The sequence below is a fragment of the Oryctolagus cuniculus genome, chromosome 1 (genome assembly GCF_964237555.1).
Source record: "Oryctolagus cuniculus chromosome 1, mOryCun1.1, whole genome shotgun sequence".
NCBI classification, from domain to species: Eukaryota; Metazoa; Chordata; class Mammalia; order Lagomorpha; family Leporidae; genus Oryctolagus; species Oryctolagus cuniculus.
Genome location: NC_091432.1, coordinates 80706146 through 80721904, shown reverse-complemented (window position 1 = coordinate 80721904; position 15759 = coordinate 80706146). Strand labels below are relative to the sequence as shown.

At 39.6% G+C, this 15759-nt stretch overlaps 1 protein-coding gene across 1 annotated transcript in view; it reads left to right on the top strand.

Annotated features, from left to right (window-relative positions):
- Positions 1 to 15357, top strand: part of TRIM77 (tripartite motif containing 77) — a 30180-nt gene extending 14823 nt beyond the window's left edge. The window contains exons 2-7 of the mRNA XM_017347878.3: positions 6322 to 6672; positions 7352 to 7447; positions 8871 to 9101; positions 9774 to 9796; positions 10884 to 10981; positions 14864 to 15357. Of these exons, the coding sequence (XP_017203367.3) occupies positions 6322 to 6672; positions 7352 to 7447; positions 8871 to 9101; positions 9774 to 9796; positions 10884 to 10981; positions 14864 to 15357 (1293 nt within the window). The remainder of the gene's footprint in view (positions 1 to 6321; positions 6673 to 7351; positions 7448 to 8870; positions 9102 to 9773; positions 9797 to 10883; positions 10982 to 14863) is intronic.
- The last annotated feature ends 402 nt before the right edge of the window (positions 15358 to 15759 follow it).

Here is a 15759-nt window from a genome sequence, read left to right as displayed (position 1 = left end):
TTTATTTAGTGGCACATTAAGCCCTGGACTATAATGTAAATTAACAATGTTTTCTCAAAAAATGAAAAAGAAAGAAGGAAAGAGGGAACTATCATAGTTTTAGAAATGTATCCATGAACCACATGGAAGCTGTTCTCTTTGTATTAATATCACAATACCATGAGAGTTGATGAGAATTGTGTTATAATAATTATCATGCATTTACTGCAAACTTGAGAATCTATTAATAATTTTATTTAAAAATAAAAAGTAAATGAAAGTTTTATAAAGCATAAACTTACCAGAGAACCCAGGAATTCCCTCCCTCAGTATCATCCTAAGGTAAATGAAAGCACATGTATTTGCAAAGACTTGAACTGAAATATGCATAATAGCATCACTTATACAAGCTCAAAAACAAAATGTCCCTCAACTGTTAAATAGATCATCAAAATGTAGCATAATCATACACTGAAAAACTGAACAGCAAAATGAATAAATAATTAGTGACATACTCATACATTTCACAACATGGATCAACTCACAAACATTATGCTGAGTTAAAAGGAAACAGGAAAGGTTGCATGTGGTATGGTTCCATGTATATGGAAGGTCCAGAGGTACAGGTACCTCTGTAGAGATAGGTAGTGGATGCCCTGGACTATGGTAGCATAAGAGATTTATTGTATGTAACAGCATAAAACAACCTTTGGACATAATGAAATTGTTCCCAAACTGGATTTGGTAATAATTATAAAACTAAATAAAGGTACTGGATGTCATTGAGCTTTACATTTAGTATGGGTGAATTATTTGCTGTATGACCAATATTTCAGTAAATCTGCTAAAAATAAAATGCTTTTCAAAAGGAAGAAAATTGGGGGATTAACATTATCTGTATTCAAAGTGTACAGTGATGAAGACAGTGTAGTATTAGTGCAAGGCGAGATATAGGAATATGCACAACAGAACAAAATAGACAACACGTATAAGATCAATTGATTTTTGACAAAGGTGTCAAGATCATTCAAAGAAGTGATGAATAATCTTTCTAGCAAATATTGTTTAAATATTTGGAATTTATATCCAAAATTGAACCTCAAACCCATATTACACACATAACAAAAATAAACTCAAAATTGATCATTAGTCTGAACGTAAACTTTCTATTATTAAACTTCTGGAAATAATCATAGAAAAAAATTCAGTGACTTTGTGTTTTACAAATATTTTCTGCATGTAGCACCAGAAAGAAAAAATGCATAGCTGATTCCTAAAAATTTAAAAATCTATTCTTTGAGAGACAATAGAATTAGCAGAGAAGGCATAGAATGGTAAAAGACATTTGTAAAACATAATTCTGATAAAGGATTTGTATCAAAACTATTGCTAGGACTCAATGGTTAGACAAATTATCCAACCAGGAAATTGTACAGCTGTAGATTTGAGTAGATGACTCACTAAGGATCATTTTGAATGGCAGGGAAGGACATAATCATTCATCAACATCATTTAATCATTGGTAATATGTAAACAAATTGAAACCACAATCAGATCCTACCATAGTACTCTAAAATTGGAATGTGTAAAGTAATAAATGTTGAAACTACTAAGTGTTGGTGAGAAAGTGGAGGAACTGGATCTCCTATAGATAAGTGCTGCTGGCGAAAATGTACAGCCACATTGAAAAGCAGTTTGTTCCTGTAAACTTGTTTAATTCTTAAAAAATCAAGTATTAATACCAAATAATCCAGCACTTTAGCCCCTAAGTAACTACCCATAACTACTACCCTAATAAATTAGAAACATGCATACAAATTTCATAGCAATATCATTCAGAGTAGCCCAACATTGGGAACAATTTAAATGTCCATTCACTGGAGAATTGACATATAAAATATAGTACATGCCTAATATGGAGTAACACTCAGCAAAAAAGAATAAAATAACACAATAATTATGCATCTCAAAAACACTGTAATAAGTGAAAAAATTTAATGCAAAGAATTATATATTGTGTAATGAAATATATAGTATTTCTAAAATGGCAAAACTAGAAAGCACAAGAGTTGTTGCCTGGTGCTTTGAAATGGAGTAAGGACTAACTTAAACGGGCAAGGGAGGTCTTTTCAGGAGAATGTCGTGTTCCAAAATAGGAAGTGGTACTGGTTATATAAAGTAAATTTAAGAAAAATGTATTAACATCATCAAACTGCGTACATGAGGTGGGTGAACCATAGGGTATGTCAATTATACAACTAAGCTGACAAAATAATTGAGAGTCCCCAAGAGCATTGGCTAAATGGGTTCCTTAATGACATGTTCTAAAATAAAACTAGAAAATTATTAATATGTATTTACTGATCATTTGAAATAAGTTGTAACACTATAATCTATAGCAAAATATTTTTGTGAGAAACAGTACATTTTCTAAAACCACAAATATAAATAAATTAGGGCAGTGGCATTGTTTTCTATTTTTGAAAATCTCTTTAATGTCTTGCTTAGTAGAAAATATCTGGACTCTCATAGCTGCTTGTCCTTCAGTCTTGGGTAATATTGCTTGTCACAGTGCCCTCTGGAAAACTATCCTGTAAAGGCAGAGAAGAACAAGAGTTCAGGGAGCAATTATCTTAACTTAATGTATGCTAAACTGATCTTCTGTACATAAAGAAAATCGAAAATGAATCATGATGTGAATGGAAGGGGAGAGGGAGTGGGAAAGGGGAAGGTTCCCGGTGGGAGGGACGTTATGGGGGGGAAGCCATTGTCATCCATAAGCTGTACTTTGGATATTAATATTCATTAAATAAAAGTTAAAAAAAATTTTTTTTAAATGACAAGATTGACAGAACCACACTTTGAGAATCCTCATGGTGAGGGCCTATTTCCTGCTCACTGTTGGTTGAAGGTTTAGGTGGGGAAATGGATGTTTCAAAGGTGGGACTTCCTGGGCTCCTGAACAACAGGGCTGCATCTTGTGTCTTGTTTGGGGGCAGGGCAGATCCAGCCCCTGACCACAAGAAAGACCCATGAAATCACTTGGCCTGGCCTCATCAAGATAGCCGCAGGCAGGAGTGGAAATTCAACAGGCTAATTTTTAAGCCAATAGTTTTCTATGGCCTGTGAAAGATGTTTTAAATATCCAAATGTCCCCAGGCAGAAAAAATTTCCCCACCCCTTTTAGACCCTGGAAAGCAAGTGTGCTGCACACTAGGCATCCCATTGCCCTCCCCTGGTGCTGTAGATGTAGGGCCTTAAGGGACTGCATGTCCCACCATTCCCTTCTCCTCATCACAACCACAAGCTACAGTGTAAAATCCTGATCCTGGAATTCCAGCGGTGTGTTATCCAGCAAGATTCTACTGTAATTGGTTATCCTTGTGTAACCTAGAAGTATCATCTTTAATAAACATTAAGCTAAGTCAGAGGTTCTCAAAATACAGTCCAGGGACCAGCACCAGAAGCAGCATCTTAGAACTGATTTGAAATTCAAGCTCTCTGGCCCCACCCTCCTGAACAGGAGCCTCCACAGTTGAGGCCCAGCGATCTGTAGTCTAACAAGCCTTGCAGGTGATTCCAATGCACCAAGTAGTTTAAGCCATTAGCGTTGAAGTTAACCTGAGATGGAATCTACCTTTGAAAGGAAACCCAGCACAGGTGATGAGGAAAGCGCCCTCATTCACTTCCTATCTCCTCCCCTTCCTGTGTGAGTGGTTCTGGAGAGACAGTGTCAGTTCCGGCTTTGAGGGTGGGCATACAGGAGCAGACAACAGAGATTGGCTGAGGACAAGCACTGACTGGAAGGTGAGGATAGCGCACGGTATTAGCTGGATATTCCCAACCACTAGAACTCTTTGTTTTTCTTTCCCTGTAGTTTTCTCAAAACCTTCAATAGTCTTTAGTCCAAGTTCCAGCCTCATTTCTGGGCCTTGTTTATAAAAGAATTGGGACCAAGTTTCCCTTGTGGAAAAGCCTCCGTTGCGGTCACCTCAGTGGTAATATCGTGTGTGGAGAAAGCCATCAAAGAAGCAGAATTGGGGGCAGAAGCACCATGAACTCCTGGAGACTTGCTCCAGAGCACCTCGGCAGGTTCCAGGCTTTGCTTTTCACAGTGAAACATGGTTGTTGGTCATTCACAGGTCTTGGGATACCACAGAGAGGGCCCTCTACATTCGCTGTCTCATTACAAAGGGGCACACATTTTTTGCTACTTGCAAAAATCTTGTAAAACACCAAATAACAAAAATATAAAGTATTCATTGAATGCTTAACCCTATAATAATAAATGACTTTGTTAATATTTACTACATTTCTATAAATCCTTTAAATTTGTGTTCTACAGGGAGAAAATTTTAAAATGCACTCTTTTGACTGGTAGGTTTCTTTTATATCATTTGAGAGAGGGAGAGTGAGGAAAAGAGAGAAAGGGAAGAAAAGGTATGAAATTAGTTGTACTTTTCATATACTACTTGTAAATCATGAGTGATGGGCAGATTTTTTAGATCCTTAAAATAGATTTTATAGAGATTTCACTGATCACTAATCTTTATGGTGTCTATATATCATTGAAAAACTCTGTATTCATATGTGTGTATGTGTGTGTGTGTGTTCATGTGCATGTGTGAAGGGGTGGGAAGAAAGATGTTCTCACCCCTCACGAAGACTTTCATCTTTGGAGTGAGGTAAGTAGTGGAGACAGAGGTTTTTTAAAGATGAAACAGATTCATAAATCTTTTGTTTGTTTTTCCTTGCATTTGTTGTGAGCAGTGGCCTTGAAATGAGGGATTGGAGAGGCAGAGGTGAATATTGAACAAAGGCTCCCTTAATGGTTTGTGGTACTTGCTGTCCGCCACAATGAGGACTACGAATCAGAGCACTAATTAAAGGAGCTATATTCAGAGACATGTAACAGGTGATGGCACCATTGAGCAAAGGAAGTTTAAGCCCTGAATGTGTGCCCAGCTGAGTGTTGAGGAAAAACCTGGCCAGGACACATGAACTCACTTCTCCATACCTTATAGAATCTTCACCAGAATTTATTTATTTATTGGGTCCACATGAAGCTAGAGATGTCTTATCACTCTAAGTGTAGCTGAGACCCACAATGACTTTGAAAAACTCTTACTAAAAATTGTAACAAGGCCCAGGACCCCAGTAGATCAATCTATGGATTCATTTTGAGGTTTTCTGAAAGCCCAAATGTAGTTTTTGTCCCAACCCTACCAGTTGAGGACTATAAGAGGGAACTTCCAAATGGCTAAAGCCCAACTTCTGGATTATGAGTCCTTGGGCCAAGATCTCTGGCTATTTCCTGCTGAAGGTCTTCAGCCAGGCTGGTGAGATGTAGGTAGCAATTCTTGAAATCTGTTACTGCTGTGAATTGTGACCATGGAAGTCTTAGAATCCTGAGTGAAAGAAATAGATAACACATCTATCCCAGCTGTTATCGAATGTGTTTTTGTCCTAGAAAGTTCTCCCATTAAGGATTCAAAAACAAATTTTAGAGCTTTAAAAAGACTTGCTGGGTCATTCAATTATTACTGCTACAAACCAGAGTTCTCTCTCCATTGCTTGTTTTTGTTGTTTTGTTTGTTGTTTTCTTTGTTGCCTCCTCCTAAGCACCTATATACTTGCTCTCCTTCCCATCTCTGCCTTTCTCATGGTTGCACGCTTCTCCATCCTACTTTATCATTTTGCTGCTATAATTAAATCTTGTGCAAAGTGTGGACCTACTTTCTCTTCTCTCCATTTGTGTGTGTTTATGCATGTGTAATTTACATATTGGTATGCAGTACCTAAATATTTATGATATGATTTTGTACATTATCTTATATATTGTTTCTCTAAGTGATGGGTATGGGAATCAAACCTGGGCAACTGAGCTTCCAACCTGTGCTTGTAACCATGATGCCATATTAGTACTGTCTTTCTCACTTGGGCATCGATGACCAGCAGAAACTTCATGTCAACCCCTTATAACTCAAGAGTTATTTTCAGATGTTTAAGAAGATCTCTCATCACCCTCTCCAGCATCCCATATTCCCTATGACTTTTCAGGTGATCACCAAGGACTATCTTTCTCTAGGATTTGTTGGTACATTCAGCTAAACAAAGAAAATTTTACTTTGTAATAGATGCAGTTTGAACCTCTTTTTCCATAACTACATACAGAACCACTTTGAGCCTTCTTGGTAAATTTCTCTATAACTGCAAAACCTCCTATTGTGTGGAGGACCTTTTCTAAGATGCTCTAGCTCTAAGTTCAGCTCACATGCCCAGGGGTAAAGAATGATCTTTTCCTTTTGTTTTCTCAGAAATATGGGTTCTCTTTGCCTGCAGTGTTCCCTGAATAAGCTCATCTGCTCCATCTGCACAGACTATTTCACTGACCCTGTCACCATTAGCTGTGGACACAGATTTTGTAGTCCCTGTCTCTGCATCTTCTGGGAAGATGCCCAAACTCCTGTTTGCTGCCCTGTGTGCCAGAAAATATCACAGAAAATAGACTGGAAAAGCATTATATTTGCTGAGAAACAAACTGCTCACACTATAATCTGTATGATACACAAGAAAGTCAAGAACCTCATCTGTGAAACTGACAAGAAATTTCTGTGTGTGCTCTGCTCTGCATTCCCAGAACATGCCACTCACAGACTCTGCCCAATACAGCAGGCTGCTGAGTACTGCAGGGTGAGTATTGACACTAAAAACACTTTGAAGAGTGGATCTTTACCTGAAACTGACAGGCAAAAGCAAGGATATGCCAGGTATTATTGTTGTTATCCTTTCGTGCAATTAAACAGAATTACTATCATGACTTAGTCATTATTCTGAACATGGGAGCTAGAGCAGTGAAGAAACCCTACAAATAGCTCTGGTTACCTGTAGCTCAAATTTTCTTGGGCTGAGACAGAGGAATGTGCAATGATGATAAAGATGATGATGTTAGAATTCTGGTATATCAGGATAAGTAGCAGTATAGATAAATTTCTAGTGGTCGTGACAGTCACTGGCTAACTTAGTCATGATCACAATGAGCTAGTGTTACTGTTTCTAAATCTGCTCAGAGTGTCATAGACAAATGACAGCATTTGAAAACAAAATATGAAGTAAGATTCCCTTCTGAAAATTTACCAGGTTACATACAATTTCAGTAGTGTATTACTCAGATAATGGGTCACATTAGATTCAGGAAATCTATTCTTGGTTTGAGAGAGATCTCAGATATGACAGTCTTCTCGAGGAAATGTCCACTTTCCCTGCTGTCTTTATTCTTGAGTTACCTTCTGTATATCCACATGTCTTTTACAAGTAACAGAAAAGTACTATATTTTCTTCTCTAGTGCTCAAATTTATATTTCTTTTTCAGGAGAAACTCCTAATGCAAATGAAGTCTATATGGAAAAAGAGACAGAAAAATCAGAGGAATCTAAATAAAGAGGCCAATATAATCAGAACATGGCAGGTAAGTTTTATAAGCCCTTGTCTCTCAGAAGCAGCTTGGGAAAGGACACTACAGTAATACACAGGGGAAGAATTTGAGTTAGGTGATAATATCTCCTAATGGGCTCACTAGAAAAAGCAGTACATGTTTCTCTATAGGGTAAACTAACCTTGAAATTTTATGCTGAACCCACTGTGCAACAAAATATTTTCCTGATTTGGGGATAAAGCAATATCTATGAAAGGATGAAAAAATATGATGTCGCAAAATAGAATGCATTGATGTCAAGGATGAAATAAAAATGTGGTTCTATATGTGGAGGACTTTATCCTGGCCAAGGAGGAATCACTGTGGGTTCCCTTATGAGTAAAGAGCTCTAGGTGCCAAGAGAATGGATAAATGGGTTTCTGAGAACACATGTTTCAGGGGCAGGAAATGCAATGTATAAGTCAAACAGATGAGTGGAAACTAATGCAAAATGTATGGATAAGGGAAGTGAGGTTTTGGGAAGGAAGGCTTTTGGTGAGTTGTAATGCATAGTTCAAACCTGTAAAAAGTGTAAGGGTTGTTCTCGCACATGGCCACAGCAAGTATGATAGCATTTAATCAGTAAGTCTGACCTTGATGGAAATAAAAGTTTTAGCAAGAGAAGGAGGTCATTTGGAAAGGAGGTTTTGTTCTATTTTTTTTCCCTAAGTAGTTCTGAAAATTTACACATGCTTAAAGGCTATATAGAAAGAATATAAGAGACATTTTTAAAAAGCAATTAAGTGAAAGAGAGATTCAGAGAAAGAGACCAAAAAAATAGACACAAACCCTATAAAGAAGGAGAGGGGGAGGTAAAGGAAAAGAGAGAGGGTGGGGGTGGGGACAGAGAGAAACATGAATGAAAAATTCAAGACAGAGAGAGACGGAGGTAGAAAGCAAGAATAAATATCGCAAGATAGTAGTCTAGAGAAAGAGCAGGTGAGAGTAGCCTTGGGAAGTGGGAGGCAGAAAGAACCAACCACTGGTTGGAACATAGGGTTTGGAAATGAAAGTAATTTAGAAAGATCACGTCTGATGCCATCAGTTGTACTAAAGTAGTAAATTGTTCTTTTACTGAGAGTGTCCAGTCAGTTTCTGAGCTTTGAGCAGAACAGATTTTTAGATTTAGAAACAGAGAATACAATATCATATGAAACCACACGCAAATCAATGTTAAGGTTTATTTACATGAAAACATGGAAATTTCAAGGAAAAGATGTGGAAATAATGATACAGGAAAATTAATGAGTAGGAAGGAAAGATGGGAGGGAGGGAAGGAGGAAGGAAGCAAAATCTGGGATACCTAAAAGCATAAAGGAATAAAACTATATTACATCAGAAGGCAAAGCAGAAGAGGAGATAAGCACAGAATAAAACCAAATAGATCCATGATCTAATGAGCCAAATGTCATTGCAGGCATTCATAAACCTACGGATGGTGATGATCAAGGCTGAGTATCCTACACTGTATCAGTACCTCCATGAAGAAAAGCAAAGACATTTGGAGAGCCTGGCAATTGAAGGCAGGATGATTTTTCAGCAACTGAAGAGAAGCAAAGCCAGAATGGATCACATGGGGAAGGTTCTGAGAGGAACGTACGAGGAGCTGAAGGGACTGTGCTGTGCAGCAGATGTGAGGCTGCTCCAGGTAAGGATGGGGGAAAGAAGTCAGATGGGGACCACTTCAATCTGTTGGAGTATCCTCGCTGACCTCCAACATTTTTCTGCTTCCAATATATAGATACTTCTTTCCTTACATTGTTGCAGGAGGTTCTCCTCCAGTATAAACCATAGCCCAGTTTCACTCTTGCCTTTCACTGGAGAGGAAAAATTATGTGGAAAGATTTGAGGAAGAGATTCAAGATCGTTCTTTTCCAAAACTCTGCTACTATACATGTGGTTTCTTAGCTGGGTGCATCAGAGTCACTTGTAAAGATAGGAGTTAGTTGTGCATCTGGTCTTGTCAATTAATATACGGATTGGTGGGACTGATGGAATGTGTTCACTCATTCAGCCTTTCGAGAAAGCTGGAGAGACAACTGTCTACAGTTGGCAACAAAGAACAGCACCTTCCTCTACCTTCCTACTTCTTCATCTAAGAACATCTTTCTATTTGATATTGTATCAAGACTATAAACTGATCCCCTGTGTGCAGCTGTGAGATAAAGTTTCATCTTTATAAGGATAAAGATAGGACAAATGACTATCCACAAAGGAAAGTGGTGATGGATTTCCAGTTCAGGCTCATATACTTGGACTACACAGGACAGGAGACCTGTCCTGTGCAGAACACTAAGCCTTCCCCTCTCTGTCTTTACAGGGTTTGGGAAACATACTGAAAAGGTAAGCTTGCCTAAGTCATTATCATTGTGACAGTGATCAGGCTGTTTCTGCTTGGATGAACTCACACTTTTAATGAGACTTCCATCTGTATCTTTTCCTTCTCTACAAAAAGTCCAAGTTTTGGGTGGACTACCCCCAGGAGAAAGTGGAAGATAGACTCAAAGCTTTATGTAGAAGTTCTATAAGAGAACTGTTTTTCTTGCATCTAGTTTTTAAAATCCTAATTAATTGAAGGCTACTTCAGTTTTGCTATTTGAAAACAAATAATGCCAGAGAGTCAGCAGTTGGGAGGATGGCGGGTAGAAGATAATTAAGTATTACCAGGATGGAATACACTGAAGGGGTGAGGCTCCTTATGTAGCAAGTGGCATGTTCCAAAATTCTAGCATCTGTTGCATTTCCGGAATTAAGATTATTGAATGACTCATCTAGGGAAGCTGGAAGTGTGAGAACTGACACAATGACTAAGTTGAAATACTCTACCCAGATTGAGGTGATAACAGCAGGAGCATATATTATGACATAAAGTGTCAAGGGGCCAGTGGTGTGATGCAGTGTGGTAAGGCCCCATGGCCATGCCAGCATCCAACATGAGATTCTGTTCAAGTCCCAACTGCTCTACTTCTGATCTAGCTCCCTCCTATTGTGCAGAGAAAAGCATTGGAAGATGCTTCAAGTGCTTGGGCCTCTTCATTGTATGGGACACTCAGATGGAGTTCCAGGCTCCTGGCTTCAGCCTGGCCCAGACCAAATCATCACGACTATGTGGGGAATAAACAAGCTGATGGAGGATGTTTCTGTCTCTGTCTCTCTCTCTCTGTCGCTCTCTCTGTTTCTCTCCTATTCCCTCTCTTCCTCCCTCTATCCCTCCCTCTCTGCCTCACTCCTGCTGTATCTGTAAGTCTGGCTTTCACATAAATAAATCTTTAAAAACAAAAAAAAATACAGCAATAATTGTACTATTCTTTTTTGCACTATTTACTGAGTTCAATTCACATCTAGTTGTGAAGGGTGCTGATAGAGCATCTTCCATGGTTTGATAATGATACATTTGGGGCAGGTTGTCAGCAGGTCCTTTCCTTTGCAGGAGTGAGTCAGTGCAACTGTACATGCCTCAGCCTGTGAATCCACAGCTCAGTTCCTGGGCCATCACTGGGATGCCAGAAAGGCTTAACTTCTTCAGAGGTAAGAGGCAGTGCTCTGTGGCAGCAGCAGTAACATTCCTCACCTCAGTAGATTCTCATGCAGTGCCCTCTTCATTTCTGTTACTCTTTTCAACAAGGCTTTATAACTACCTTTATAAATGACAGTTGCAGGAAGCCTGACAAAAACAAACAGGACATCTTGTTGTATAATTCCATGAAATGAGAAAAAATAAATGAGAAAAGTCATGGAGGGATGATGTGATGAATTATTAATTTTTTCATTATGGCACATAAAACTGTAAATTCATTCAGTTCCTTTTAGTTATGGGTATTTTTTGATGTTCACATTCTTAGAAACTTCTTAGGACTATTTTTTTTTTTTGACAGAGTGGACAGTGAGAAAGAAAGAGAGACAGAGAGAAAGGTCTTCCTTTTGCTGTTGGTTCACCCTCCAATGGCCGGCACGCTTCAGCCGCGCATCGCGCTGATCCGTAGCCAGATACTTCTCCTGGTCTCCCATGTGGGTGCAGGGCCCAAGGACCTGGGCCATCCTCCACTGCACTCCCAGGCCATAGCAGAGAGCTGGCCTGGAAGAGGGGCAACCGGGACAGAATCCAGCGCCCCGACAGGGACTAGAACCCAGTGTGCCGGTGCCACAAGGCAGAGGATTAGATTATTGAGCCGCGGTGCTGGCCAGGGACTATTTAAATGTATACTTGGGGCTGGCTCTGTGGCATAGCAGGTGAAGCCACTGCATGCAGTGCAGGCATCCCATATAGACGCCAGTTCCTGTCCCAGCTGCTTCACTTCCAATCCAGCTCTCTGCTATGGCCTGGGAAAGCAGAAAAAGGTGGTTCAAGTCCTTGGGCTCCTGCACCCACGTGGGAGACAGAGAGGAGGCTCCTAGCTCCTGGCTTTGGATTGGTGTAGCTCCTGCCATTGCAGACATCTGGGCAGTGAACCAGCAGATGGATGACCTCTCTCTCTCTCTCTGCCTCTGCCTCTCTGTAACTCTGCCTTTCAAATAAATAAATAAAACTTTTTAAAAATGAATAAATAATGTTTACTTAAAGATTGAATTTTCCAGGAATGAATTTTCATGAATCATAAGATTTAATAAATCATAAAAATATTTGTAAAGGCTGCTAAAGAGATTAGACCCACAACTCTGCACAGAGCTGTGTAGAACTGATGGAAATGGGGTAATTTTGACATCTAGAAGAGACTGTGGGATGAGATGTGCAGAGCTGTGATTTAATGGTCCCAAAGTCAGACATTCTGATATAAAATTCTTGAAAAAAGACACAAGAGGCATCCATGGAGGTATACCATGTTAAGTCACTTCTTGCTTTCGCCTGGATTGGGTTCTAAGCTTCTGGCTTCAGCCTCTCCCAGCCATGGCTGTTGTGGGCATTTGGAGGAGTTAATCAGGGAATGGAAAATCTTTCTCCCTCTCTTTGCTCTCTCTCTCTCTCCCCCACTCTGTCCTTCAAATAAATAAATTTTAAAAAGCACTATTGGAGGATGGTGCTATGGTACAGCAGGTTAATGCCCTGGCCTGAAGCGCCAGCATCCAATATGGGCACTGGTTTGAAACCCGTGTGCTACACTTCTGATCCAGCTCTCTTCTATGGCTTGGAAAGCAGTAGAAGATAGTTCAAAGCCTGCACCGCAGCTCACTTGGCTAATCCTCCACCTGTGGCGCTGGCACCCGGGGTTCTATTCCCAGTCGGGGCGCCAGATACTGTCCTAGTTGCTCCTCTTCCAGTCCAGCTCTGCTGTGGCCCGGGAAGCCAGTGGAGGATGGCCCAAGTGCTTGGGCCCTGCACCCACATGGGAGACCAGGAGGAAGCACCTGGCTCCTGGCTTCAGATCAGCGAAGCACGCCAGCTGTAGCAGCCATTTGGGGGGTGAACCAACGAAAGGAAGACCTTTCTCTCTGTCTCTCTCACTGTCTAACTCTACCTGTAAAAAAAGAGAGAGAGAGAGAGTGAGTCCAAGTCCTTGGGCCCCTGCACCTGCTTGGGAGACCTGGAAGAAGCTCCAGCCATTGTGGCCAATTGGGGAGTGAATCATCAGATGTAAGACCTACTTTCCCTCTCTCTCTCTCTCTCTCTCACTCTCTCTCTCTCTCTTTGTAACACTGACTTTCAAATAAATAAATAAATCTTAAAAAAAAAAAAGAAATAGTCCGTGAGTGTTTGATGCAGTGGTTAAAAGGTTAAAAGGCCACTTGCACTGCCTCTGTGTCATACTAGAGTACCTGGGTTTCATTCCTGTTCCAAGTCCAATTCCAACTTCCTGAGATGCAGCCTATGATGGCTCAAGTACTTACATCCAGACCACCTATGTGGGAGATCTGGATCAGATTCCAGGTTCCTGGCTTCAGACTGGCCCGGTTCTGGCTGCTGTGGATATTTGGGGAATGAACCAGTAGGTAGAGAATCTCTCTGCATCTGTCTGTCTCTCTGCTTTTCAAATAATTTGAAAATAAGTAAACTTTAAAAATGAATTAGAGTAAAGGCTCTTTTAAACAAAGGGCCCACATAGACTTTAAGTTCAGTTCACATTTGCTCACTTAGAACTTAAGCAAATGAGTCACTCAGAGCTAATAACAATACCACAGTTTAAGCATAACTAATTTGGTTGTTTTATTACATTCATTTTATGATAGCTGAGTAATAAAGCTTAAGTAAATCAAGGGCCAGTGGCTATTTCCTTGTCAATGTAAGAACAAGCTCCTTAATGTTTACTGGGCTAGTGAAAATGCAGTCAGAACTTTGCTTCTTATGTATTCTATACATGTTCTTCTGTGTGATTAGATATTTCTTTGCTATTCAGGCAGACAAAAAGTCCTTCCTAAACTCTTTCTTCATATTTCCAGTGATATACTGTCTATACCCATTGTGTTAAAATGTGTGCTGGAGCTGACTAGTACTGATTTGTGAAAGCTAATTATTGAGTGGGAATTTTTTGAATGAGTATTAACTAGTAGATGATAATATCCTCAGCGAACAGCAAACACTGGTTGTTTTTCTTTATTTCCAAGGATTTATTTGACTGCCAAACATTTTCTAGACCACCACTTTAGTTATCCCTGTGAACTTTTAAACTTTCAAGCTGGATTCACTGTTTTCTTTTTTTTTTCATAATACAAATGCACTATGGTTACAAATGTAATCAATGTTGAATATCAGTAGCATTTAAGCCAATAAGAAAATACTTTAAAGACTTTTCTTTCCAGAGTAACAAAATACAAATACTTGGTTAGCACTTCTGTTCTTTTTTTAACTTTTATTTAACAAATATAAATTTCCAAAGTACACTTTATGGATTACAATGGCATCCCCCCCGCCATAACTTCCCTCCCACCTTCAACCCTCCCATCTCACACTCCCTCTCCCATTCCATTTGCATCAAAATTCATTTTCAATTCTCTTTATATACAGAAGATCAATTTAGTATATGTTTAGTAAAGATTTCAACAGTTTACACCCACACTGAAACACAAAGTGTAAAATACTGTTTGAGTACTAGTTATAGCATTAATTAACATTGTACAACACATTAAGGACAGAGATCCTACATGAGGAGTAGGTGCACAGTGACTCCTGTTGTTGACTTAACAAATTGACCCTCTTGTTTATGGCATCAGTAATCACCTTAGGCTCTTGTCATGAGTTGCCAAGGCTATGGAAGCCTTTTTAGTTCGCTGACTCTGATCCTATTTAGACAAGATCATAGTAAAAGTGGAAGTTCTCTCCTCCCTTCAGAGAAAGGTATGTCCTTCTTTGATGGCCCTTTCTTTCCACTGGGATCTCACTCATGAGATTTTTCATTTAGGTCTTCTTTTCTTTTTTTTTTGCCAGAGTGTCTTGGCTTTCCATGCCTAAAATACTCTCATGGGCTCTTTTTACTATAGTGTACATTACCTTGGACCGTAACAACCACAGTCATCACTTGCTTCTAATGGAAGACCTGAGGCGTTTGCAGTGCAGCCCCTACTCTTCAGATATGTCCCAACTTCCTGCAAGTTCACACTTCAGTCCTTCATGGGCAGCTCAGACCTTCACCTCAGGCAAACACTATTGGGAGGTGGATGTGGGAAACTCCTATAACTGGGTTATAGGACTTTGCAAAGAATCCTGGACAAAGAGGAACGACATGAGACTTGAATCTGAAGGTATCTTTCTACTTGCGTGTGTCAAAGTGGATGACTGTTTCACTCTCTTCTCAACTTCCCCACTACTACAGCACTACATCCAAAGACCCTGGGGCTGGGTAGGAGTTTTCCTGGATTATGAGTTTGGCATAGTGAGCTTTGTTAATGTTGCCCAAAGATCCCTCATTTGTAGTTTCCTCTCATGCGACTTCCACTTCCCTCTTAGACCTTTCATTTTCCATGGACCCAAATGATCAGCAAGAGGTCACAAACTTGACCAAGGTCTTGGGAATTCTAATTGCAAAGGAGGCTCTCATCCTGGAGACTTATTTAATTGGGAAGATTATTTATAACTGATTGTCTTTAGCTTCATTCTACCTTTGGGAGGCATACTCATTTTATCATTTCTTAAGCTATTGATGTTTAATATGCATCTTATTTTCATTTGTATTTGTATTTCTATTTTATTTAAATAAAATACTCATTTTTATTATTGTATCAGATGCATTTTGTTTTCACTTGCTCTTGGTGCTAGCTAGAGGTGAAAGAATAGGTGGGTGTGGAAACAGAGCTAAGTAGGTCAATGCAAAGCATAGGCAATTCTCCTTACTGAAAACCCTCCCTGGATCCCTGTGTCAGCCTGGAATTCTGTCCTC